Source organism: Rhineura floridana, chromosome 7 (genome assembly GCF_030035675.1).
Source record: "Rhineura floridana isolate rRhiFlo1 chromosome 7, rRhiFlo1.hap2, whole genome shotgun sequence".
Taxonomy (NCBI): Eukaryota; Metazoa; Chordata; class Lepidosauria; order Squamata; family Rhineuridae; genus Rhineura; species Rhineura floridana.
Genome location: NC_084486.1, coordinates 47,550,935 through 47,577,947, shown reverse-complemented (window position 1 = coordinate 47,577,947; position 27,013 = coordinate 47,550,935). Strand labels below are relative to the sequence as shown.

The window sequence follows — 27,013 nt, the reverse complement described above, 5'->3', positions numbered from 1 at the left end:
ACGAAGATGTACCCAGGAGTACCCCCAAGGAGTACCCAGGAGTACCTGCTCCTTTAGAACTAGTGAAACCCCACCAGAGTAGGCAACTGGCCTATCTTCTGTAAACAGGAACTACCTGTCCACAGAGCCTCCATCTTCTCAGGATTTAAACTCAGTTTATTGTCCCTCATCTAGTCTCCACCACTACTTTAAGGCATTGTATCTGTTTGAGGAAGTGAGATGGCAGCAACAGAGGTCGCATGCCAGACCTACTGTTCTTAAAGCTGCATCTATCCAAGCAAGACTATGATGCAGCAGCAGAGGAGGCAGAGTGCCAGATCTGCCACCCATTGTGATGTGACAAGCCACCAGTCAAGCGATGTGACCACAGGAGGAAGCACTGTGGAGGAGGTAGTATCATCAGCAGGGCACCAAACATAGCTAATGCATGAGTAAGTGATGCATTTAATCACAATATGTCCAAGGTCTCTGCCTAATAATTAAAAAAACCCTCTGAATTATTTAGAGATTCAAATAAAATGTACAGAACAAAAATCACAACCTTGCTGATTTTGCTCTATACAAATATTCCGTGGGAGATACCATCCCTGTGATGTTGGTAGCACAGTAAGTGCAGATTTTGGAATAAAAATGGGGATTAGAAACAGAAAGACAAGGATGGTGAGCTATGTACTCATAAGGCAGTAACTCCATAGCTTGCTGGAGCTTAACATGTATAATTCATATTAAATTAGATAGCAGTCCTATAGTCAACCTAGGAGTAAGCCCACTGAGCTGAAAGATAATTTTATACTCTTGTAAATACGACTAACACTTCTTTTTAAAAACCTCTTCCCAACAAAGTTTCTAAAGTGGTGTACAGACTGTCCTCATTTGCATGTAACACAAAGCCAAATTATGATGTAGGGTGAATGAGAAAATAAGTGGGCTCCTAGAAAGGAGATTGAGGGTGCTTTGTTTCTCCCCTGCAGTTTTGCTCCTGTGCTGTACTAAACTAAGCCACAGGTTGACTTCCTGCATCATCCAAACCTGTGTCGTGGTCCACCTCTTCCACACAAACTACAAACTTAAGCCAAAGGACAAACGGTTACAACTTGGGGTCTGTCTGGAGAGAGCTAAAACACAAGCTCAGGTTTGGATGACACACTAAACCAAACCACAGTTTAGCTCAGCATAGCAGCAAAATGACCAGGGAGAAGCAAAGTAGCTGTGTTCTTCTCTGTGGGAGCCTGCACGCTTGTTCATGCCAAGCCATGGTTTGGCTTAGCATTACGTGTGAACCAACCACTATATAATAGAAACACATACACAGCAATTTAAAACAAATCTTAAAAATATCAAGTTGCACATATTAAGTAAATATTATAAAATGGCCAAGTCACACTTCAGGGAAGACCGTCTTAAAAATATACATTTTCAATAGCTACCTACAAGCAAGAACACTATGTGCTTGTCTAATTTGTATTATAAGCTAAATATCTGGTTTTTAGTTGATGTTTACAAATGCTAGGCAGGCACATGGCAAACCCCCAGTTAAATATATCTGCATTTTAAATATAGTTTTGATATGAATTCCTTTTTCTCTTGCATACATTCATAGATCAGATGGTTGCATGACAAATTACTGTTTGGAACAAACAAGTATAAATTTGCCTAGAAATTGTCTAGCAGTTTTCTCTTCCGCAGGCACAGAGAGTATTTTCCTCATTTAGAATTGTTCATTAATTATTGAATAATGAAAATAATAACAATAATGAAAATAATTAGGTGATTTCTTAATTTTTAATGAACAATTAAGAGTAAAAAAAGCAGGAAAATTTGTATTTCTGTTTCAGCCTCTGTATAAACACAGTAATTTCAAAAGTTTAATGATAGCATTTACTATTTGATTTATGTCTGTTATGAGTTAACACTTTTAAATGAGCCTATAGAACTCAGGGGAGTGACTTTGTAAATATGAAGTCTGTGATATAACATTTAAAGGTTTGCAGTAGTTAAGATATATTATGCACTATTTTATGGGCAATTTTCTTCTCATTTTTGTCTGTGATTAATATTCCCAAGGAACTGCAACTTCTATGACACAGGGAACTAGCTAAGTATATTCTATAAGTAAAAATTACATCATCTACAAATATATATATATACACACAAAATAACTCCTTCCTATAATGTAAAAGTACACTATTTAAAATTAAATATGTATTAGCACCATTGTTTCAAGAACATAGTGAGAATCTTGACTGAAATCAGCCTTTTTCATACTTTTCCATGAATTAGATTACCTTGATTTACATCTCTCTTAGTTCATAAAATATTTTGTTTTGGAGTGAAGAGGGTTTATAGCAATTTCTGAACAAATTTCTGAAAGGCCCTAGTCAAGCAGAAATAACTAAAAAGGAGACATAAATAAATTGGTGAGCAGTGAACACACACAAAATAATGCTACTTACCGGAAGTCTGTCAGAGTTTTTGTTTGGATGGGAACACAAGGCTCTGGAGGGACTGAAACTTTCATTTCTGCTGTAAGTATATCTACAGAAGTGCGCTGTTTTTGCCTAACATCGTGGCCAAGGGATGGAAGCTCTTTTGCTGATTCAAAAGTAAAAGTTTAAAAAAATCATAAACTGCAACTACAAAAATAATTAATCCTAAAGTAAACAGTGAATCTAGAAACTGTGACTACCTAAACATGCATACTTTATAGTAAATGCCACTAAAATTCCACGTAAACATAGCTAGGTTTAGGTTGCAATGATGGCTCACGTCAATACATTTGTACAAGCTACAAAATAAACATGATAAAAATTATAACTCTGTTGCTTGCATCCAGAGAAGCACTGGTGGGAAGGGATGGATAGAACAGCCCTTCCTCCAAAGTCTTTTTTGAACGGGGTGGGCTGTGGTGTGGGGAGCTGAAGAGGAAGGGAGGCTTTCAAAATTTGAACAGACACACCTTTCATGAGCAGGAGCTGCACCAGTCATAGTTCCTGATTCTTGTTTATGTCCCTAAATCTTAATTTAGGCTAACCACAGTTTGTCCAGGTTTAGGAATAATGATAAACAGCTGAAAACAGAAGCAAAAGCTTCTGATCTCCTTCTTGCAGCCATACTGGAGGAGAGGAGAGTCAGAAGCTCGTGCACATAAAGCTAAACTATAGTTTAGTGTTATGGCCAAATCCAGTCATAGAATCAACACATACTGTACACATTTCTTTAAGAGTAATTACAGCTATACTCACACAGTACCATTCAATTTTTTTTCCAAACTTTAATTATCTTCGAAGATTATAATGCCTCTGGGGCTGTTGCTATCTTTCACAATTTGTGACCCAGAGTGTAAAAGAAGCCTTTTACTACACCAATTTAAATTGAAAAATTTGAAGGAGCCAAATAATGAGGAGTGGGATAATATAATAAAAGAAGGGAAGTTTTTGCTTATTTGATTTGTAATAATAAACATGTTCAAACATCCTTATGCTTTTGAATATCACTGTCACTAATATTAAATATGGCAATGCCCTTTCTGTCATGATCTTTGAACGATCTAGAATAAGTACTAAGCAATAACATAATAAGCTAATTTTAAAATAAAGTTTTAACTATATATATCAGTGGTATCACAGCGTACAATGGCACCTTAGAGGATATTTTTCCCTTTGAAAAACATTGATTATAAAAATAATTAAAATCCTGCCTGACCTTTGTTGTGAAAATATGTGGAAGTGTTAAGCTGTGGTATGATTTGACCCACCCCCTTTGTACCGCTGAATTTTGAGAATGTTGCTTGGTTACATTACATAAAAATCTCTTAACTAATGTATGACAGGCAAGAATGTAAATGAAAGATCTGACGAACAAAGTATTTATGATAAGAGAAATTACTTTGTAAATGAATGAGTCTGAAACAGTAGTAGTTCTTCAATAATTGACACAAATGGTACTCTCTAAACTATTGCTAATGCCCAATCTGCACTGTACATATAAAGCATTATCATACTGCTTTAAACAGTCATGGCTTCCCCCAAAGAATCCTGGAAACTGTCACTTATTAAGTGTGCTGAGAGTTGTTAGGAGACCCCTGTTCACCTCACAGATTCCTAACGTCAATCCCTCTTCCCATGGAACTCTGGGAACTGTAGCTCTGTGAGGGGAGAATAAGGGTCTCCTAACAACTCTCATTACCCTTAACAAACTATAGTTCTAAGGATTATTTTGAGTGAAGCCATGAATATTTAAAGTGGTATATGATACAGCTTACAATGTATAGTGCAGATGGAGCCAAAGTGACATGATACAACTCTAGTTCAGAATTCTAGGGGTCAGATCACAGTTTTACTCTACACCCAAACTCCATATTCCAACATACATCCAAATGGGCAAACTTACCTTAAACCTGAATTATCACAGATATAGCTGCAATTCCTGTGGCAGTTCTTTCACAGCAAATACTCATGTACAGCACAATAACATCAATTAGCAGGATAGATCCTGCTGGACGGAAACAGTGGCTTCCATCCAATGTTATTGTAAATATATTTGTCTTGTTCATTAATTTCAATAGGTCTGTTTATTATAAAAGTATTTATATACTGCCATCTCAAAAGCATCAGGGCAGCATACAGCAACATAAAAACATTGAAAAGCAATACAAAACAATTGTAAACATGACTAGCTACTGAAAAAAAAATTAAAGAGTTGCATCAGCCTGTCAGCACAAAAAAGTTTTCAAGAAAGTCAATAGCAAGAATGTCTGCCGAGTCTCTGCTGGAAGAGTGTTCCATGGCATGGGACCGGCAGCAATAAATACCCGACTTCCGGTTGAAGCTAGTTGGGCCTCTGTAACACAGGGAACAACTAACAGCACTCCTCCAGATGATCTCAGTGACTGGGCTGGGATATAAGGGCTTAGGTGGTCCTTAAAGTATCCTGGCCCCAAGTTGTTCAGGGCTTTGTGTATCAACACAAGAGCCTTGAACCTGGGCAGCCAGTGCAGATGTTTTAGCAGAGGTGTCAGAAGCTATCAGCTGTCTGCCCCCATCAGTAGTCTAGCAGCTACATTCTGGAACAGCTGGCCATATCTGAATCAGCCGTAGCTGGCATATCAGACAAAGCAGGCACTCCTAGCCACTGAGGATGCTTGGGCCTCTAATGACAAAGATGTATCCAGGAGTAGCCCCATGCTACATACCTGCTCCTTTACAGTGAGTGCAATCCCATCCAGAACATGAATGCAACCCCATCCAGAACCCCTTCTATACACAGGAAGTACCTACTCACAGAGCCTCTGTGTTCCCAAGACTCAAACGTAAAGGTTTATTGGCCCTCATCTAGTCCACAACTGTGTTAAGACACTGCATCTGCATGAGGAAGTGAGATGGCAGCAATAGAGGTTGCATACCAGGCCTGCTATTCTTAAAGCTGCAACCTGTTCAAGCAAGACTATGATACAGTAGCAGCAGAGGCAGAGTACCAGGACTGCCACCCATTGTGATGTGACAAGCCATCAGTCAAGCCATGTGATCACAGGAGGAAGTACTGGTCCAGAGATTGCACAACCTCTCCTGATTCAGATGTTATGGAAATGGCAATATGCTTGAAAACTCCTAATGACCATTAGGAGACAAAACAGTGCCCTGCAGAACCCCACAGCACAGGAGCCAGGGAGTCGAAGAGCACTCCTCGGAGGCTACTCTCTAGACTCGACCATGCAGGAACAAATGGAACCACTGTAGCACTGTGCCTCCCATACCCAATGCACACAGTCAATCCAGGAGGATACCAATGATCAATAATGATAATGTTTCTATTTAATTTAATTTTTGTATATTGTATTGTTTATATTGTATATTATTGTATTTTTATATCTGTGTTTATTTTTCTCGTAAGCCGCCTTGAAGGCCTTTGGCCGAAAGGCGGGGTATAAATAATAATAATAATAATAATAATAATAATAATAATGGTGTCAAAAGCCACTGAGAGATTGAGTAACAGTAACAGGGTCGCATTCCCCATTCTTCTCCTAATACATGTCATCTATCATAGTGACCAAGACAGATTCAATCCTGAAACCAGTCTTAAACCCAGACTGAAGTGGATCCAGATAATCAGTGTCATCCAGCAACACTTGCAGTTGCTCTGCTACCACCCTCTCCACCACATTCTCCACGTACCGGCAACTGGCCAGTAGTTGCCATTGCCAGTGGGTCCAGGGTGGGTTTTTTAAAGAATGGTTCCACCAATGCCTCTAAGGGCAGCTGGCACCTCCACATCATGCAATGATATGTTCACAACACCCAGCACCCACCCAGACATCCCACTCCAGCTAGCTTTAACCAGCCAAAAAGGGCAGGGATCCAGAGGGCAAATACTTGGATGCATTGCTGAAGGTATCCTGTCCACATAATCAGGCCGCATCTGTGACAAAATCCGCTCTTGCCTTCCATCATGGCTCCTTAATAAGGGAATCCCTTCTTTAAAAAAAAACATTCCTGCTTAAATCAAGTCTAGCAAGGAGATAATTGCGATAACCATCTTTCCCTGCTCCCAGAAGGTGTCTACCCTGCCCCCAGGAGGTATTTACCATCTCCCTGAGCCTCCTAGGAATGTGACCCAAACTCTGATTAGCCAGATGTCATTTAAGCCTAATGTGAGTCATGAGCCCTTAAAAATGGGCTGTGGCCATACAGCATTTTTCCCTCTTGAACCCTGCCCCCCAACCCTGCACCTGATGCATGAAGTTGCCTGTGCTAAATGTGACTGTTAAGAGTAAGCTTTGCAATGTTAATTTGGAATATGAAATATTAGTTAGATCAATATACTGGTGTAGTGTTTTATTTCAATTTTGAGCCACATACTTGCTGTCCTTCCCTTCCTTTCTACCCATACTCCTTCAAAGAAATGGCTTAATTGGATTTCTGGACTGAACTGGATTTCTGAACACACTCAAGGGCTGGTTAGTATCCAATGTGGCTAGGCTGCTTATTGCTATATTACTGGTTATAGTGCCTCTGAGAGCGGAGGGGAAATGGGCTGAAGTTGCCAAGTAGGAGACTCAGAATTCAGCTGGCTGTTCCCCTACTCTCAAACAGACCATGGTAAGATAGTGGGAATCCCATGCCCTAGCCCTAGGTATCCCATAAGTGGGTGGTGGCAGCAGACAGAAAGGACTAGGACAGGTTTATTAGGCTACCCTACAGGGTTGGCACTGGAGCTACAGGGATTGTCCTACTGTTATAGCATCAACTGTAAATGGTCCCATAACACTGGATCAGACATTGCATTGGGCACCTCAACTGGACTCATGACTAACTTAATTTCATTGATTTCAGTAGGTCTACTCTGAGCATTAGTTAGATACAACCTAAATAGCCATACTACAGAACTGCAAAAAATGCCCATCTCTTTTGTCTATTCTCTGGAGGTGACGGAAGCCTGCTGTGACCATTTGGCTCATCATTTTGAGGATAAAGTCATTTGACTCCACAGTACTTTAGATGCCACCATTTTGGCTACAGTTCCAGCTGAGGTGTCCAATGCTATGACTTCTGACTTTGTGGGATCACTTTCAGTTTATAAGTCCTGATGACATGGACAGGATGCTTGCAGGAATGCATCCAACTACATGCCTTCTCGATTCTGATAAGAATAAACCGATAAGAAAGACGAAAAAAGAAGACTGGGGATGTGGCTGTTCGGAAGAGAGAGAATCCATATGTGTACTATCTGATTACAAAGAACAAATACTTTCATAAGCCTACCTATGACAATCTACAGAAGAGCTTGGAAGCTATGAAAATCCATTGCCTTAATAATGCTGTAACTTGTATTTCTATGCCGAAGATTGGGTGTGGACTTGACCGCCTGAATTGGAGTAAAGTTTCAACAATGCTTGATGAAGTATTTGAGGATACAGATGTTAGCATTACAGTTTATACCCTTTAATTTATTATCCTGTTGTATTCTGTGTTTGTAACTGATTTGTGAAAAGATGGTGATGTGATTTTGTTCTATTTCCCTTTCTCTTTCAGACATTTCTTACCATTACTAATATCCAATCATAGACAGTGTTTTGTAGAAATTTATAGTTAAAGCTTTTAATTTTTAATCTCTAATTTTTAGGATTTTGATTATGTCTATATGGAATGTACTTGTGTTTGGTTGTAAGTCGCCTAGAGTGGCAGATTAACCTCTGCCAGATGGGCGTCTAACAAATCTCATAAATAAATAAATAAATAATAAATTCCTGCCCATCATGGCTATAGAAATCGAGACAAGGAGGGCTGACCAGGTGGGTCTGGGGAGTGGCAAATGCCTCTTTGTGTGAGGGGGTGGTGTCTGCCACCTTAAAAGAAAACAGCCCTAGACCCAATGGATTGCAACAACTATCACCCAGTTGCAAATACTCCCTTCCTGGGAAAAATGATTAAGACGGTTGTGGAGGAACAGCAGCAGACATTCCTGGATGAGACTGATTTTCTGGATCCATTTCATTCTGGGTTCAGGCCTGGATTTGGGACTGAATCAGCCTTGGTTGCCCTGATGGATGGCCTTTATAGAGAGAAAGATAGAGGGAGTGCAACCCTGCTCAGTCTCTCAGTGGCTTTCGATACTACTGACCATGGTATCTTTCTGGACCGGCTCTGTGGGATGGGCATTGGTGGCACTGTGCTGCAATGTTTCTGTTCATACCTACAGACAATCTCCAGAAAGTAATATTGGGTGAGTACTGCCTGGCTCCCCTGGTGTTTGCACTATGGATAGTACCACAGGGTACTATCTTGTCCCCAGTACTTTTCAACATCTACATGAAGCCATTGGGAGCAATCCTCAGAAGCTTTGGAGCAAAATGCCATCAGTACACTGAATCCTGGAAAGATGGAGGCCTTATGGGTGGGTGGTTCTCATGTCAGGGAGAGAGGGTTGCACTCCATCCAGGTGTGCAATTTGAGGGTACGCCTTGATCCATCTTTGTCACTAGAGGCTCAGGTGTGCTCTGTGGCTAGGAGTGCTTTCTGCCAGCTTTGCTGGTACACCAACTGTGACCTTTCCTGGGCTATGATAGCCTGACCAGAGCAGTCCTTGCATTGGTAACCTCAAGACTTGATTACTGTAGCGTGCTTTATGTGGGGCTGCCCTTGTGTCTCATCTGGAAGCTGCAACTAGTGCAGAATGCAGCTGCTAGACTGCTCACAAGAGCAGATTACTGGCAACATGTTACCCTGCTGCTGAAAGAGCTGCACTGGTTGCCTATTTGCTACCAGGCCAAGTTCAAGGCACTTAAGGTATTTAGGGTTTTGTGAATTAAGGACCTTGGGCCCAAAATACCTTAAGGATCGCCCTGATTCCCTATGTTCCATCTCGATCACTGAGATCTTCTGATGGGGCACTAACTGGTTCCTCACACCTCTGAGGTTCGATTGGCCTCCACCAGGGACCGAGCCGTTAGTGTGGCAGGCCCTGCCCTGTGGAACTTCCTACCAATAGAGCTTTGGCAGGAACCATCCCTTCTTTCTTTCAAATGTCTCCTGAAAACTTGACTGTTTAAACAGACCTTTTAATATGACTTTTCTTTTCCAACCATTGCAATACTTATGGATGCTTTTATTATTGTTTTTAACTATTATTTTTATTGGTTTTCACTTATGTTTTTGTATTTTGTAATGCCGCCTTGATATACTTTTATGAAATATGTGGCCTAAATATTTTAAATCAATATTTTAAATATAATCAATATTTAAAATATTTTAATCAATAAATATTCCGATATTTAATTTAAGGGTCTTTTCTGCCTGTGATGGCAGACTCAACCCTGACTATTCTCAAACACTTTTTTAAAGAGAGGCCTTTCAAAGCATGCAATCTATGTTTACTCAACTCCTTTTGACAGTCCCATTTCTTCTATAGTGCCAATAGAAAAAAAATCCTGCCATTTAAAAATAGCTATGCATGTGGCAGGCTATTATTATTGCCACTTTTTAGCTTACTGCATGTGCAAATTGCACACAGTCTATGCTAAATCTCTTTGTAGTTACTTCATCCTACAACTCCCTACTGACTTATTTATCTGCTATAACTTGTGTTTGTTAGAGTGTTAGTTCTTACTGTGCTGTGTCATTTATTATGACTACACAGTACTTTAAACAAAGATAGTTCTACTAGCAAGCACACAAGGCAATGTCACAACACAAACAAAAAACAAAATCGGCTACTAACAATAGTGCACCAAGTACCTCCTGCAGTCACAAATGACTAAATAAATGAAGCCTTTGTTCTCTTACCATTTTTTATATCTGCTATAACGAACTGTGTAGGTGAACTTCCACTTCCAGGATCATCTTGCTTCTGGCTGATAGTCGAAATGAAACTGCTGAAAGGTGAAATATCATTTTTGGGTCCCCTCTCCAACCCCTGCATTTAGGAAAAAATAATACAATGCTGCGACATATATGTTTCATTGATGTGAATGGAACTTAGGACTAATTCAAACATTATGGGAGACAAATACTATTTTAAATATTTAAGCATATGTCAGTAAACTGTGGCTAATCTTAGCTCCTAAGGCACATGTGCACATTCATGTACCTGTCTTTCAAAATAAGTTTGTCTATCATATATTATTTTAGTGCATATACACAAAAAACATAACACATGAGGTTGTTGTTAGATAGCCTACACATAATTTTCTCTAGTTGCTGTTGTTATGTGCCTCCAAGTCGACTACGATTTATGGCGACCCTATGAATCAGTGACCTCCAAGATTATACCTTAAATGGTATATACAGGCATGTATCCCATACAAGAGTTCACCATATACAGTGCTTCTTTTTGCATGCAGATGAGAAAATCTACAGGAAGATCTCAAGCAACATGAGGAAACAAAGCCATTAAGGATTATCTAAAGACTAGATCTGCAAGAGAGTATCTGTAACTACCTATGGAAGAACCCCTGGACTTGGAGTAGAACTCCCTTCCTCAAGGACAACTAGAAGTGGAAACCACAAGAACTACATGAGCCCAGATTAACATCACTTGCAAAAATATTCCAAGCCACTGTCTAAACTTTGCTGAAAAACTCTTTTACCCTTGATATGGTCTTCCCAGAAAGGGACTATAAAATTTGCATGGTTTACTCTAACCATAACCATTTTGTTCAGTATTGAAGCTGTATTTCCCAAGAACAAATCTTTGTACTGTTTGTTTTCTAAAATTGTAACAAACTTCCTTTAATAAAAGTAATAAAAAGATAAAAGATGAAATTTTTTCATGGTTTAATAAAGAAAATTCATTCTTATAATATCGTATATTTTAACATATGATATTTTGGCATAAAACTCAGACCACAAATATCTCATGTTTTAACATGGAGTGATAAGGAAAAAAATTAAGAGTTGAAAATGGTATATTGAAGTATTCCCATGGGGTCAATAATTTTATGTGGGTTTTTTGCTGCCAACATTAAATCACTGTCTAATCAAATAACCAATGACTAATGTTTTCCATGGTTGACAATTAGCTGAGAAATAAAAGGTTAGGAACTGTAATTCGTCCTATGGTGTGCTGAGAATATTCTTTAATTCCTTTGCCAGCAAAGATTCTGAACAGAACACAACCACACCATTTGCTGTATGCAACTACGTAAACATTAGGACAGACAATTAGTACAGTTATGAAGTATGACAGACAGGGATGTAATGCACTCCAGGTAGCTGTTCTGAGGTAGAAGAAACTAAACCTTGGGGGAAAAATACTTGTACAAATTATAATGTAATACTCACTAATTTGATTTTATCACAAATTAAGAGCTATCTAAACAGTATTAGCAGGCTGGATTTGCATGTACTAATGACAGAAGGATTCCTATAGTACAAAAAGAGATTTGTGTTCCACATGCTAAAGATGGTTTAGGGCACTCCAAATGGCATTTCCCTGTACTCTTAATTCAGTGCCTCTCAGTTAAACAAAACAATGTGGAAAGCTGAAGCGTGTGGGAGTGGGGCACATATAGAATACACAATACACTTTTAATACACCTATGAAAGCTATCCATGTGCTACAAGCAGCTTGACCCAAGGTGCAGCTGAAGTTGCTATATCAGATATCATAGAATCATAGAATAGTAGAGTTGGAAGGGGCCTATAAGACCATCAAGTCCAACCCTCTGCTCAATGCAGGAATCCAAATCAAAGCATTCCTGACAGATGGCTGTCCAGCTGCCTCTTGAATGCCTCCAGTGTCGGAGAGCCCATTTAGGAGAGAACAGGCAGGGGCCACCAGAAGATCGAGAAAAATAGAGCATGTGGATACAGCCACAGAAAGAAGGAAGTAAAGAATAAGGAAATGGTGAGTTTGTATTTCTCCATGTTATCTTCTGCTACCAAAGCATTTGCAAAATACAGTTTAAAACAGAAGTTTTCCACTAAAATAAAAAGTGGAAATTCTGCGTCCCAGCAATCCAAATTCTGAAAACCTAAATTCTCACCTTATACATTTTGCAAATTGAACAAATTCCTATTCTGCATAATTTATCTTGGTTTTATTAGTCATGGGACAGGCAAATCTCTACACTCCAGTTCTCCACATATCTTTGTAACCATAAAGGCTTTAAACTTTCTTTTAAAAAATGAAAACATATTCTCAAGCTGCTGATTCTTTACTCCTGACCACAGTCCACACTTTTCTGTGCTTCCACAGAATCAGGTTACATACAGTCCTGTCTATTAATTCAAAGATCTACAGTGTGAGTGATTGTCACACTGCACATGAAACAATTAAGGCAGAAATTCTTGTTAAGAACACTAAAATAATCCTTTGGGCTAAATGAGGTCCAGTTCAATAGCTTTCTTCTTTTCTCATTTTGAAATGTTTTATAAGTGTTGACGTATGTTACCAAAATATAATTGTGTTCCTGTACCTCCATCTGTTATTCTCCCTAGATACAATTAAGCATTTCTGTAACGTATTTATAATTTTAACACATTTTTCTGACTTCCTCTTTTGCTAACTCCACCCAACCCATTCAGATAAAGAGAGATGTACATTTGCTATTCTTCTACTAAAATAGATTTGCTGGCCTTCCTTACGTTACAGATTATCTTTCTGACCATTTATAAAACACAATAATCAATGGTGACTTTATTATTAAGTGAGTAAGCCAGCTTTTTAATTAATGTAAAAGTCTTTTTAAAAGAAATATACCTGCCCTTATGCCTAATACAGGAATACCCCGCATTAACGTACGCAGTGGGTCCAGAGCGAGTACGTCAACCGAAAATGTACTTAAAGTGAAGCACTACCCTGTTTTCACTTGTGCCGCCACTGTGCCACCTCTCCTTCACGTAGAGCCTCAAAGCCCCGTGCTAAAGCCTCTGCTGCGCCTCCCAGCTGATCGCGATCGCGTCTCTTTCCACCACCCCATGCACCGAAAGAACAGGCCACAACCAAAGGTTAAGTGTCCATTCTTGAGAAGCGAGCGTATGCAAACAGGGGAATGGTGCTACTGTAAGTATGTCCATACTCGGGAGTGTCCTTAAAGTGAAGGTCCATATAGCGGGGTATTCCGACTAGCTTCTTACATGATACAACTACAGCAAATCTTAACCTGGGAGGCAGTAGGATATCTGTAATTAGATCTCTGACATTTTTTTAAAGGATAAATACAGTCACAGACCTAATTCAGATAAGGGCCACAGTGCTGGGAAAGTTGATTAGTTCCCCATTGTCTTGTAGAGTTTGGCAATCAGGGATTTGAAGCAACCAATCAAAAATTCCTGTTTCTCCTCATGTAGTATTATCTTAGTTTTAACACACAACTTTTACTGTATACAACTGGAAATAGTCCCAAGTATCTGGTCTCAGTATTGACCTCTTGGGATGGTGCAGTCAATTTTTAGGCACTTAATTTCAATCTGAGTTTACAAAAGAGTTGTGCTAAATTGTGACTTCATCTCAACAAATATGTATGATTATAATTTCCTAGCATGGTCTATGTTTGCTGTGAATGTTCTATAATTGTTTACTGGAGGTGCAGGGTACTTAGTAATAGCTGAAGGACTGATTAGTGACTCTCACCCCCTGCTGTTTTTTCCTCCAGATGGCAAACTGACCTTTCTTCTAGTAGGAGAAAAACTGAAAGCATGAAGCAGAGTGAGATTTGCTATTGTCACCCAGCACAGGGGCCATGGATATATGGAAGATGGCTTTTTGAATTCTCCTCAGATGACTCTGTTGGCCTCTTCAGATATTTGGACCAGGCTCTTTACCAGCATCATCATGTGCTCAGTTAGATTTGGCAAATACACACTATCACTAAATTATTGCAAAGATCCAAATGCCTTTCTACTTTCAAGGGCATCTGTTGGAGGGAAGTCACATGTTCCCAGCAATATATCACAATATTTTGATACTGTTAATGTACTATGTGGTTCTATTAGCTAGTGCATCTATTGTGATCATAAATCCTGGTCAGAATGAGGTTGCTCAGTGCCCATCTGTGATGAACACCACTTCTTCGTGTATGTGTCCTTTTATACATCTTAGAAGATTTGTTTTAGTCACTTTAAGGAACTGTTTTAGATGCTGTGCACTCCTCTCACTGTACCACTGAAGTGTGAGAGTACTCATGTAGTCCTCTAAGAACACAAATGAGTGGTGCATAACAGCAAAGCAATCTCCTCTTTCCACAAAAAAAGTTTCTAGTATTTCACTTATCTTTTCTTTCCCCCTTTCTCTGTTACTGTTGCTAAATTTAAGTTTTTATTTATTTATTTATTACATTTATGTCACACCTTTCCTTCATGGAGTTCAAGGTGGCATACATGGCTCTCTTCCTCCCCATTTTATCCTCACAACAACCCTGTGAGATAAGTTAGGCTAAGAGACTGCGACTACCCAAGGTCACCCAGAGAGCTTCACGGCAGAGCGGGGACTTGACCCTGGTCTCCCAAGTCCTAGTCCAACTCTCTAACCACTACGCTATGCTGACAGACGTGCAGTACATCATGCTTTACTTGCCCTAATAATATGGGCTGCCTTATTCACTCTTTGTGATGTAGTATAATCAGGATAATGGGAATGGAAATGTGGCTGGATGTCATTTAATGCATGACAGATCTTGGGAAACATTCCAGATTGATCTATCTTTGTAAGGCAAATTTAACTCAGATTTGTGGGTCATTAGAAAGTTGATCAATTATTTCATTTATAGGCAGATAGTTCTAATCCTTTATTCCTTGCTTGCATTGATTTCCTGTTGCCTTTGGAAAATTACAGTTGCATTCTACAAAAATAATTTATAGTCGCTTGAGCTATCAGAACTATGGGAGAAACTATAGCTAGGAAACTAATGTTAAATGATGAGGAAAGTTATATCATAATCACGAATGCATTCTGAATACAGATACATACCGTAATTATGTCCTGTTGACATGGTATGTGCTACTTCAATAGATCCCTCTAGGGATTTTCAAGAGGTATTGAACCCTCCCTCAAATTTTCCTGCTACCGAATTCATTTTCTCAAACTTTCAGCTATAGTATACTTATACTGAATGCATATAGTAAAATCCTTGCTCCCCTAATAATGATATTTTCTATCCATTCATTCCCCCAAACTAGTTTCTCTGGAGTTTCCCCTGTAGCCCCCTTTCCTCCAAAATGTTCTTGACAACATACTCCTTGACATTTATTCACACAACATTGTTACTAAGAACACAACAGAGATTTAAAGTATATACATGTTACAAATTGCTAACAGATTGTTGTTATATATTTTTTAAAAAGTTAAGCAGTCTATTGGTATCCTATTAGAATTTAGTGTTGCAAATGAGAAATCTTGGAGACCATGCATATACAATCTGTCCTATTCACCAGGTTAGTAGTTTCAAGAATGCAGCCAAAAATGGCAGGACCATTAAATAACAGCTCTTTCTCTACTGATAGATTATGTCAATAAATGCATCAGTTATGTCGGGTTGGTAAATCACTGGGTGCTGTTCCTTCAGTGAAATCAGTCAACATGTATATTATCTATAACGGTACATCTGAGAGTAAGAAAAACTCCCATGAGTTTTATACCCTTACTTTCTGTTAACATCATTAAATATTTGGCCTTTAGCTGCTTTTTAACAGGAACTGAAGACAAGTCAATTCATCCAAGCATCTCCCTGCGTGCTCAGCAAAGCATCTGTGAATGGGCAAAGCTTTTCAGCATCAATTTAAAAAGCATCTGATGAAGGGGTCCATTCTCATACTCAGTCTGTTAGTCTTTAAGGTGCTTTAAATATTAGTCTTTATGGCACTGCCACAAGCCTCTTGTTGTTTATGCTGCAAGAGCCCAACACGGCTACCTTTCCGGAAACGGTTAGAAGAACCAGGCGCTGATACATACCCCAGAAGCTGTTCTAGATCCAGTCAGATGGGGAGGCAATTTCTCGCTTTCTCTCTCCCTTTTCTTTCCTTCTTCCTTTGCCTCCTCCTTCTCCTCCTCCGCAGCCGCCACCTCCTTTTCCTGCTCTGATCCCACCGCCTCCGCCGACGGGGGATCCAAACTCTCCTCATTCATGTTGCAACCCAGCAACAATCGCTTGTCGCCGACGGCGGGCAAGAGGAGATCCGAGGTGGCAGCGGAAGGCTGCGGGCTCTGCAGCGACATTGCTCTCTAACAGCGCTCCTCCCTGCCACCCATCATTGGGGCTGCTATCTGTCCTTCTCACCTCCCTCCCCCCAAAGCGCCCCACCTCCTCTTCCCCTCCCCCACCCCACCCGGGCAGTTACCTCAAACAACCCCTCTACCTCAGAGACACGCACAGCTCACATCCACTACTACTCTCCCCTCCTGGATGAAACAAAGTCCTCAAGCTGTTTTGATAACCCTCACCCCTAACCTTTCTTTAGTCCCTCAGAGCATCTGCCTGCAGTTGCTTCCTACTCGCGACCCACAGGGCCTCGCTTCACACGGCGCTCGTCTTCTGCTTCTCTCTCCCCCACCCCCAGCTTTGTAAACCCCACAGCCAAGCACCGAAAAGATGCCAGTTCTCCCCGCTCGGCTCAGTCTCTCAAATGCTCCTTCTGCTAATCTCAGAACAACAACGACATCTCTAGGCCGCCCCCGGAATAAGCAAAGGCAGCAACGGCGGCGGATGTACAGTCAGTCGGCTCGCTATCCCAGCGCCGGTAGTCCAGACACCCCCGCACGGAAAAGAGGCGAGACGTGGCGGTCGCCTAAAGCGTCCCCCCGTCCCTAATTTATTTCCCACCAGCTGGCGGCGAGGGAGGAACCACAGACGGAGTTGTCTGACTACAGCGACTCCTCTCGCCCTCCCACCTGCGCTGCTCTGTCAGGCTTCTTCTCCACACCCCGCAGAGCCGCTGCGCCACCTACAGCCCGGGGCCAAAAAAAGAAGTCGCCATGTTGTTTATAGCCTGCATATTTTGCAGAAGGGACGGACGGTGGGAGGCAAAGAGGCCAAGCGGCTACGAAAACTCCGTAGCGTCCGGGAAAGCTGCAGTGCCCTCAAGGAACACACAGTGGTAGAGAAGAACTACCCGGCGGCTGTCTACGTAGCAGCCGCTATTCAGAGAGATTCTCTAAAAGCTGGTTTGTAACGCTCTACGTTGCATGCCTCTACGTCAGGCATGCAGTGGCACCCGGCAAATTTCCTCCGGTCCCCGCCTAGCACGAAGGAGCGATGCAGAGGGCTGGCTTCGATGCGCAGAGGGAGTTCCTCGGCAAAGAGAAGGACCTGAACACCGCCTACTGTCCATCTGTATTCCTTTCCTTCATTGTACCCAGTTGTTTCCTTTTGTCAAAATACAGATCTGTAAGATCCTAAGGACAGGGAACGTTATTATTTGGCATTATGTTAGCCTAGTAATTAATAATAATATGAATAGTAAATAGTCATGATGGTGTATGGTGCTAAGTTGTATTTTTGTTATGTATACATATCTAAAAATAGATACATTGCTATAAGCCTTTTTTTGGACAAAATATTTTAACAAATAAGACTTGGGTAGGAAATTGCCGCCTTTCCCACATGAAGAGAGGGGCTGTGTACACACCATACATTTAAATGGCTTCCCCCAAAGAATCCTGGGAACTGTATTGCTAAGGGCGCTGGGAATTACAGCTCTCTGGGGGGTAAACTACAGTTCCTAGGAAGCCATGTGCATTAATTGTATGGTGTTTGTTTGTAGAACCAAAATGGGGGGGAAACCAGAAATGATTGTGAGAGCAAGATAAAAAAATCCCTGATGCTTCTCCGTTCAAGATTCTGTACCCAACGTTGCTGTTGTTATTACTACTACTACAACATTTATATCAAGCCTTTCCTTCATAACAGTTAAAGGGAACCTACATGGTTCTCTTCCAGTTTTATCCTCACAACAACCCAGTGAGGCTGAGATATACTGACTGGTACAATGTCATCCAGTGACTATTTAAAACAATTTTAAAACAGTGCTATGGTGCTGTTATGCATATTTGCAAAAAATGTGTAATTAGTCCCTAAGGCTGCAGTCCTAAACACATTTACTAGGGAGTAAGTCCCACTGAACACACTGGGACTTACATCTTAGTAAACATGTTACAAATTGCACTGATTGTGTTATTCTAGAACGGAATATCAAATGTACAGGAATCAGAGGTACAGGAATCAATTTTTTAATACTCTGATACTGAGCTGCGGAACCTATTTCAGCCCGAGGGCCACATTCCCTTCTGGGCAACCTTCTGGAGGCCAAACACAAGTGGTTGGTGAGGCAAGAGTGAGCAGGGTAAGAAATGTGAATTTTACCTTTGTATACACTTGCACAACCCTTCTGTGTTCCATCCAGGCAAGCAAGAAGCACTCCTGGAGTTCACATACCAGCCAGGCAAAAACACTCAGAGAATGCAAAGCAGGGATAGTGAGAGGTGTGGCTGAAGTGGGTATGTGGTATGTGGCTATCTTTTTCTTGCTTGACACTTAGAGCAGGAGGAGAAAGTCTGAGGAGTGATACTCATTACAGCTTCTTCTCTCAGCTCTATGTGCTTTTCAGGACTCAATTCTACTGGATCTGACTTTTATCCAGATGCCTTGAAGAAGTGAAATGGCTTTCTATCTCTCATGGAGACAGACAGATCTGGGGAAGAGAAGAGAAATTATCAGATGTGTCATGCCCATGGTATTCACGTAATATTCAGTTGTAGCTATGGATGTGGGTCCCATCTACACCATGCATTTAAAGCACATGACTTCCCCCAAATAATCTTAGAAACTGTAGTTAATACCTCACAGCTACCATTCCCAGGACCCTTAAAAAAATTACAGTTCCCAGGATTCTTTGGAGGAAAATCATACATTTGAAATGAATGATACGAATGTGACCCTAAAAAGGGTTGGTAGTGACCCCTGGCTTAATATAAATAATAGTCTAAGTGGTTTACATAAAAACAATAAAATACAACAATGATACTGAGTAAAATTTCCTAAAAACAGAATAAAACTATGTCATGAATAAAACTGGGCAGTATATAAATCCTTTATTGTCTTGTTCTTAACAAGTTACAATCACTGTGCCAACCCCCATGATGCCTTGTCCCTTCCCTCTCCCTCTTGATAAGAAACAGCAACCCACCTTCTGGGAAGTTAGCACAGCGGCTCTACCCCACCCAGTGAGCCACTTCTGCATCATATAGCCAAAGATAACTGGTTACATGCATTGTGATATAATCACATTCACTGTGTGATCCCTGATTGGCTAGGATGATATGATTAAGGCTGCAATCAAATACATGCCTACTTAGAAGTAAGGTCCATTGGGTTCAATGAGACTTCCTCCCAGGTAAGTGTGTTATTGGATTGCAACCTTAGACACAAAGCATTGCCTTAATTCTCCATAGCCCTCAATGATGTCATGATACAGTCAAATTTGAGTAGTTATATAGGATCATGACATGACGCTGTTCATTACTTGAACCCAAATTGTTTAGGTTTGCCTATGTAACATATCCAGGTAAGAAAAAGAAGCAACAGCTAGAAGGAAACACTGATGCCTAAACAGAAAAAAAAACCGGGGCAGGGATAAATATTTCTACAATCAAAGTGTTTTCATGAAAAAACACTACCTAAGCAAAGTGACTTCATTCAAAAAAGAGTGTGTTGGTTTCTCTTCAACAAAACACCAACATCCAAATCATTTACATGTATAAAACAAGTGAATCTTTTGGACTAATGAACCTTTTCAACTTTTTAAAGAATTATGTACGTGGATACATCATGTCTGCACATTTTACAAAGTCAAGTATATAAATGGCACTTTAAGTAACTGGATACTGTTCCTTTTCCTGTTCCTACCATCAAGTGGCAGTCAAGACTAGCTGCTTAAATTTGTATTACAGTTGGTGATAGGAAATACATTGTTTTTACATGCATATACAGAGGTGTTGAGCCGTGTAATTTGAGGCATTTTAATTTAGAAGGAAATCCCACTGAGTTCGACAAGGCATGCTCCTTAGTAGTAAGTGTATTTAGGACTGCAGCCTAAGAGGAACTTCTAAGAAACATGCAGAGGATTAGGCTGTAACAACCACCTGATGCATGTTTACAAGGAAGTAAGTGCCACTATGTCCAATGGCACTTACTCTCAGATAATGTGTATAGAATTGCAGTCTCTGTAATTTAAAATGCAGTCCAAAGCCAGTCAATAATGTGGCAGAATTCTTTCAATTTCTTTCAAAGTCACTGAGGCTGTCAAGTGATTCTGACATTTCTATTCAAACTGAGTTAAAAAGTTATTTGAATAATAATCTTTTGGTGGCCAATGCTTATAATTATTAAAGGAACACTTAGATCTTGCCAGCATCTGAGTAGGAGTGTCAAATAAATAGTGCAGCTCAACAGTTTTATATCATGTGTGTCAATTGCAATCATGTTGCTCTCAGTGTGAACATTTTTTTATCCTGGTGGTTATAATTGTACAGATTAAGCTGAATGCTAGTATCCAATCTGTCACCCCAGTTTTGTGCTTTAAATAGAGTATCAATTTTTCTTCTCCCCCTCACTCCTGAGAATTTTTCTCAAGAATCAAGTGGTTTATTTATGCAACAACTATACAAAGGCATTACAAATAAAGATAAAAATGCCTTGTTTTACTTCCTGACAGATATTGTTCTCAATCAATCAGCCAAGAAGGGGGGGGCAACTGATAATATCGTAATAATGAAAAGTGTCCTGCCTGAATACTGTTACAACTAATACTTATAGATGGGATGTAGCTGTATTTTGCAGGGATAGCAGAAATTGAAATAAGGGAAGACTTGGTGAAGGAAGAGAGAAAAGGAAAATGAGTAAATACTTTACCCTGTCTTCCTCTATCTCTCGCTCCCCACCCCGGCAGTGGTGGCTGGTGACTGAAGCACCTTGGACAGCTCCTTGAAAGTTCTACCTAAAACCCTGAGTGGATTCCACTGCCCCACTGACATGGAGCCACCAGCCACCCCTACCTCAGTGTCCTGTTCACCCTCAGTACCTGAGCTCATCTCTCCCATGCCTCAACCCCCCCGCCACCTTCTACCTTCCCTCTTACCTCTTGCTTGCTTTGTCCTAATTGCCTTTTCTCTTTCTTTCCATCCCTAGATCATGTAATGCCTCCAGACAGGAATGGGATGCTACGTGTCTCCCCACCCAGCCTGCCAAATCACTCACACCACACTTCCCCTTAGCTCCTACTACTCACACTACCTAAGCTCAACCCATAGAGGATTCTCATATCAACCGTAATAGAGAAATGGAACTTGCTCAGAGGCACTATACCTCTGAAATGGGCACAAACAACAACAGGATGCTCTCGCTCTCAAGTTCTGTTTGTAAGCCTTTGAGTGGCCATTATGGAAATGAAATGCTAGACTAGACAGAGGCAACTGCCCTAAGACCCAAGCTGAGTACAAGGTAGTTTTGTTTTAATCACCTTGAGCAATTTGACATCATCAGCAAACCTGGCTACCTGACTGCTCACCCTTAACACTAGATCAGTGGTTTCCAACCTCCCCCCCCGCCGATGGGCCACTTGAAAAATGCTGAGGGTCTTGGGGACCACTTAGTGATTTTTTTCTGCCTGTTGCAGCAGTTGTAATGCACTATACTAGATGCTGTATGATTTCTAATTGTATTTTTACAGCCATGCCATGGATGACCTGAATGAAGCTCACGGACCACTGGTGGTCCATGGACACAGTCTGGAAACCTCTGCTATAGACCATTTATGAACAAGTTAAAATGCACAGGTCCAAATACTAAAGCTTTGGGGATTCCACTTCCTACATTCCTCTATTGGGAGAACTGTAATTTATTCTTACTCCCTGCTTCCTGTTCCTTAACCAGTTGCTTATCCATAAGAGAACCTCTCCTGTTAGTCCATGACTGCTAAACTTACCTAGGAGTCTTTGATAAGGTACCTTCTCAAAAGCTTTTGGAAAGTCTTAAGTACCCAGTGTCAACTAGATCACCTCTATCTGATCTTGCTGATATTCTAGAAAAGATTAGTGAGATAGGACCTATCCTTGTAGAGGCCATATTCTGCTTCAGCAGGACTTGTTCTTCTATATACTCTATAATTCTGTCTTTAATAAAGCTTTCCACTAGTTTTCCAGGAACAGACACTGCCTAGAGGTTTCCTATACACCCCTGTATCTCTTTTTAAACATTGGGCACTTTCCAGTCCCCAGGCATGGAGGCTGATCTTAGGGACATGTTACATTTTTTTTTCTTTTGAAGATCAGCAATTTCATATTTGAGGTCTTTGGACCATGTAATTTGTTAGTTTTTAGTTGTCACAACTAGGGGTGAGCGAATCTGTTGATTTCAGTTTTTCCAATCCTAAGCAGTTCTCATTTCCACATCAGTTTGTGGTTTTTAAAACACATGCTCATGAAAATTCATCAGCATTTTAGTGTGAATTTCTCTAAATGCACATGTTTTTGTATGCAATTTTGCTTAATATACACATTTTGCAAAGCATATTATTTCCTCTAATATTTGTATTTTCCCTAATGTAATGCATTGCTGTATGTTATTTTCAACAATACATGCATTTTAATGCACTCTTTACCCTAGTGTATGCAGTTTTGCTGTAGTGCAGTGATAAATTCAGTAGGACAGGGTCACTTCATGATAGTCATATTACACCCCTCACAGCCACACCCCCAGGATTCACCATCTCTTCTGCAATTACAGAATTCTAGAACAGAATAAAACTGCTGTTTGCAGAGACTTTCTCCCACTCAATCTCTCTGGGGGCTAAACATTTCAAGAAACATTTTTTATTTTAAGAATTCTTAAATGAAGCCAAGTGCGGGACTAGGATTTGGGAGACCAAGGTACTTTGCCATGAAGCTCACTTCTCATATACCCTAGGAGCCAATCAGCATGAAAGGGGAGGAATGTGTTAGCTACTGAAAAGTGTCTTTCAGTGACTGATTCGTCCCCTTTCACTCTGATTGGCTCCAGTCAGCACAAAAGGAAGCATGTTAGCCAAGTGAGAAGGCTCTTATCAGTGGCTAACACATGCTCCTTCATGCTGATTGGCTCATACATAGTAACCCTGCACCCAAAGAAGGGAGGGTCTATAACCACCCCCTTTAACCTCAGATGACTATACGTCTACAATTTTGTATACTTTACTTGGCTGGAGAACTGCAGTACAGAATTCTGACAAGTGCTGATTTCAAAGGATGGCAGCTTTGGTTTGTGTATTTTTTTTTTTTGAATCTGCAAATTTGGTAGGTTCACCTTTAAATGCAAACTGAATCAAATTTATTATTATTATTTATTTATTACATTTATACCCCGCCTTTCTTTTCATGATTGAAACTCAAGGAGGCTTACATATGGTTTCCAGGCGGTCTCCCATCCAGGCACTGACCAGATCCAGGGAGCTGGCCTTATGTGCCTTCCAACCATAGCCTAGTAATCACTATTTGCCTTAGTTCCTTAGATCCCTTTCCTTAGAAAGTTACTTCAGTCCCTATTTTTTCTGCTGTGAAAAGAATTCATTTAGCTTCTCTGCAATTTTCTTTTTCTTCTTTGGCACACCTTTGACTCCCTTGTTGTCATGAGCTCCATGGAAAGGTCTTGGAGTGATGGTGAAGAAGAAGATGAAGCTACAAAGTGGGATCTGGTGGAGGGTCTTAGCAACTTACAACCAGGAAGTACTGAGACACAGAGCTTGGAAGATTACTTTTAAAAAGTAATAAATTACAGTTACAGTTACATGGCCCAAAAAGTAGTGATTACCGTTACAATCACAATCTGAAAGTAACTGATTACTTTACTTTGCCTCCAAAGTAATCACTGCAATTACATTTCAGTTACTTAGAAAAAAACACCTACAAGGTGCTGGCCTTGGCTGCTGCACATCTAAGTAGCATGAAACAACATTAAAAATAAACAAACACATACAGAGGTAGTAGAATAATTATTTTTATTCATAAGATAGCAATGGTGATCTCTCCGCTGGTAAGGGGGGGGGAAGGGAGGCTGAGGCCACTACTCAGATCTTTGCACGTCAAACCAAGTGCAACCCCCCCCACTCAGCCAGCCAGCATAATCTCTCTCACTTAACCACCTCCCAGACCCTGCCCTGCCACCAACTAAGGGACACTCACCCAAGCACGCATTTTCCCCTGAGATGCAAAAAAGTTAAAACACTGCAAATGCAAGACAGTAGCCAGAGAGGGTGGTGGAGGCCAGTTTATGTGCCAAGTGCAAACACAGTATTCTCTCTCTCTCTCTCTCTCTCTCACACACACACACACACGTTGTCATCTTTCACCTCCACAGTTCTTTATCTCCATTCTGCTGCTGCCTCCTTCTCCTCCTTTATCCATGTTCTTGACCTCCAGATCCTTTTCTCCTCCCCTCCATTCTTCACCACCACTATCCATTTTTTAAAATCATTGTTTTTTCCACTCCACCCCATCTCACTCTGCGCCTCCTCCCTCATCGCCTCCTACTCATCCACAGAGCATGAGGGAAGAGGAACACTGCACAGAAGCCCAGTTTGAGGCACATGATTTTCATCCACAAATCAGAGGAGCAGAAGACTTCCCCTGCTCCCCCCCCCCCAAATAATGCCCCAAAGTAATTCTGGAAATGTTACAATTACTTCACAAAAGTAGTAAAATTACTCCTAGTTCTATTACAATCAAAATGTAAAGGAATTACCCACTCGTTACTCAAAAATGTAATGAATTACAAGTAATTCGTTACTTGTAACTAGTTACTTCCAAGCTCTGCTGAGACAGTAGGCATTAGTACTTTTGATAGTGTGATAGCGCCTCTCCCCTAGCTCCAGTTACAACAGAGAAAAACACTGGCTGATCAGGAGACTGTCCGTTCTTCTCCCCTCCACCCCCTCTTCTACCAAGTTGCTGCTGCCCCACACCCTTCCTCTAGAGGAGGAGGATCTCAATGAGGTACCACCGCCTCCATTGCCCCAGATTCCTGGACAACAACACCAGCAGGCTCAGTTGGCTCCCACTCCCATGTAGGAGGAGCACTCACATCCGTGCATGTTCCCATTCTATGACACCTTCTTCATGAACATAGAAAGGGCCCACACAAGTCTATTTAAGGGTCATAAGGGCAACAACGTCTTAGCTTTGAGTAATCATGCTGAGTTATGTGTAGAGATGGAGAATCTTTTGTGCAAACTGTAAGCTGATCCATGAAGTGCTCTAAACTGATGTTTTTCATTAAACATACTAGAGAAAAATACATCAGTGAGTCGGAGTTTGATTCCAATGGGCCTGGCCAGGACATGTCTTCCAAAGGCTCAACCACTTCCCTACCTGGTCTGCTACTAATGCAGTTTAAGAGTTTCTTGTGTTGGTCTTTGTTGTTGTTTTTCTCCTTATTTGGACAAGACCTCACTTTTCTGAAGGAAGAGTTCTTGCCTGTAATAACTGCATTAACTATGCTGACATCTTCTTGGCCCTAGTGGAACTTGTCCTGATCGGTGGTATACATTATAGCTGAGGTTCTACCACTGTTACCTCCTGCCAGCGAGATATTCCCAGGAGGCATGATGGAAGCTACCCTCACCTGGAGCAAGTTTTTTTTTGGGGGGGGGGAAGTTGGAAGTCAGGAGTCATTCCAACCCCCTACTATTTTTCTGCTAGAGGATCTCTATCATCAGTATAGACCATTGCCTACCTTGCTCCCTGTTTAGGTATTTATGATGTCTATACGCAGGCATTACACTTTAGAAATAGATAGGCTCTTCTCCCAAAAAGACAAAATGACCAAAACGTATTGAGAATATAGTGTGAAACTTGATAAAAAACATTCCATGTGGTTACAACACAGAAATTTCATCCCAGCCCCAATATATGCACATGCACGTGTACACATACCCCAGCTAGCAAAGTTTATTATTTATTTGATTTATATCCGCCCTTTCTCCCAATAGGAGCCCAGGGCAGCAAACAAAAGCACTAAAAACACTTTAAAGCATCATAAAAACAGACGTCAAAATTAAAACACAATCACCATTAAAAATATATTAAAACAAAACATATTTAAAACATTTTTTAAAAAAGCTTTAAAAACATTTAAAAAAAGGTTTGAAAATATATTAAAAAGTAATTCCAACAAAGATGCAGACTGGGATAAGGTCTCTACTTAAAAGGCTTGTTGAAAGAGGAAGGTCTTCAGTAGGCACTCAAAAGATAACAGAGATGGTGCTTGTCTAATATTTAAGGGGAGGGAATTCCAAAGGGTAGGTGCCACTACACTAAAGGTCCATTTCCTATGTTGTGCAGAATGGACCCCCTAATAAGATGATATCTGCAGGAGGCCCTCACCTGCAGAGTGCAGTGATCGACGGTGTATATAAGGGATAAGACAGTCTTTCAGGTATCCTAGTCCCAAGCTGTATAGGGCTTTTTACACCAAAACTAGAACCTTGAGGTTAGCCTGGTAGCTAACAGGTAGCCAATACAATTCTTTCAGTAGTGGAGTGATATGTCTTACCAT

At 40.7% G+C, this 27,013-nt stretch overlaps 1 protein-coding gene and 1 long non-coding RNA gene across 4 annotated transcripts in view; one reads left to right on the top strand and one right to left on the bottom strand.

The window, feature by feature from the left end:
* The window catches only part of LOC133388914 (uncharacterized), a 72,065-nt gene extending 60,859 nt beyond the window's left edge, over positions 1-11,206 (top strand). For both annotated transcript variants that reach the window (XR_009763976.1, XR_009763977.1), the window contains exon 4: positions 10,838-11,206. This is a non-coding gene — a long non-coding RNA (uncharacterized LOC133388914). The remainder of the gene's footprint in view (positions 1-10,837) is intronic.
* Positions 1-16,699, bottom strand: part of HECTD2 (HECT domain E3 ubiquitin protein ligase 2) — a 68,131-nt gene extending 51,432 nt beyond the window's left edge. For both annotated transcript variants that reach the window (XM_061635472.1, XM_061635473.1), the window contains exons 1-3: positions 16,387-16,699; positions 10,281-10,410; positions 2,454-2,592 (exon numbers count right to left, since the gene is read on the bottom strand). In XM_061635472.1, coding sequence (XP_061491456.1) covers positions 2,454-2,592; positions 10,281-10,410; positions 16,387-16,650 — 533 coding nt within the window. In that variant the 5' untranslated portion in view covers positions 16,651-16,699. The remainder of the gene's footprint in view (positions 1-2,453; positions 2,593-10,280; positions 10,411-16,386) is intronic.
* Between the last annotated feature and the right edge of the window lie 10,314 nt (positions 16,700-27,013).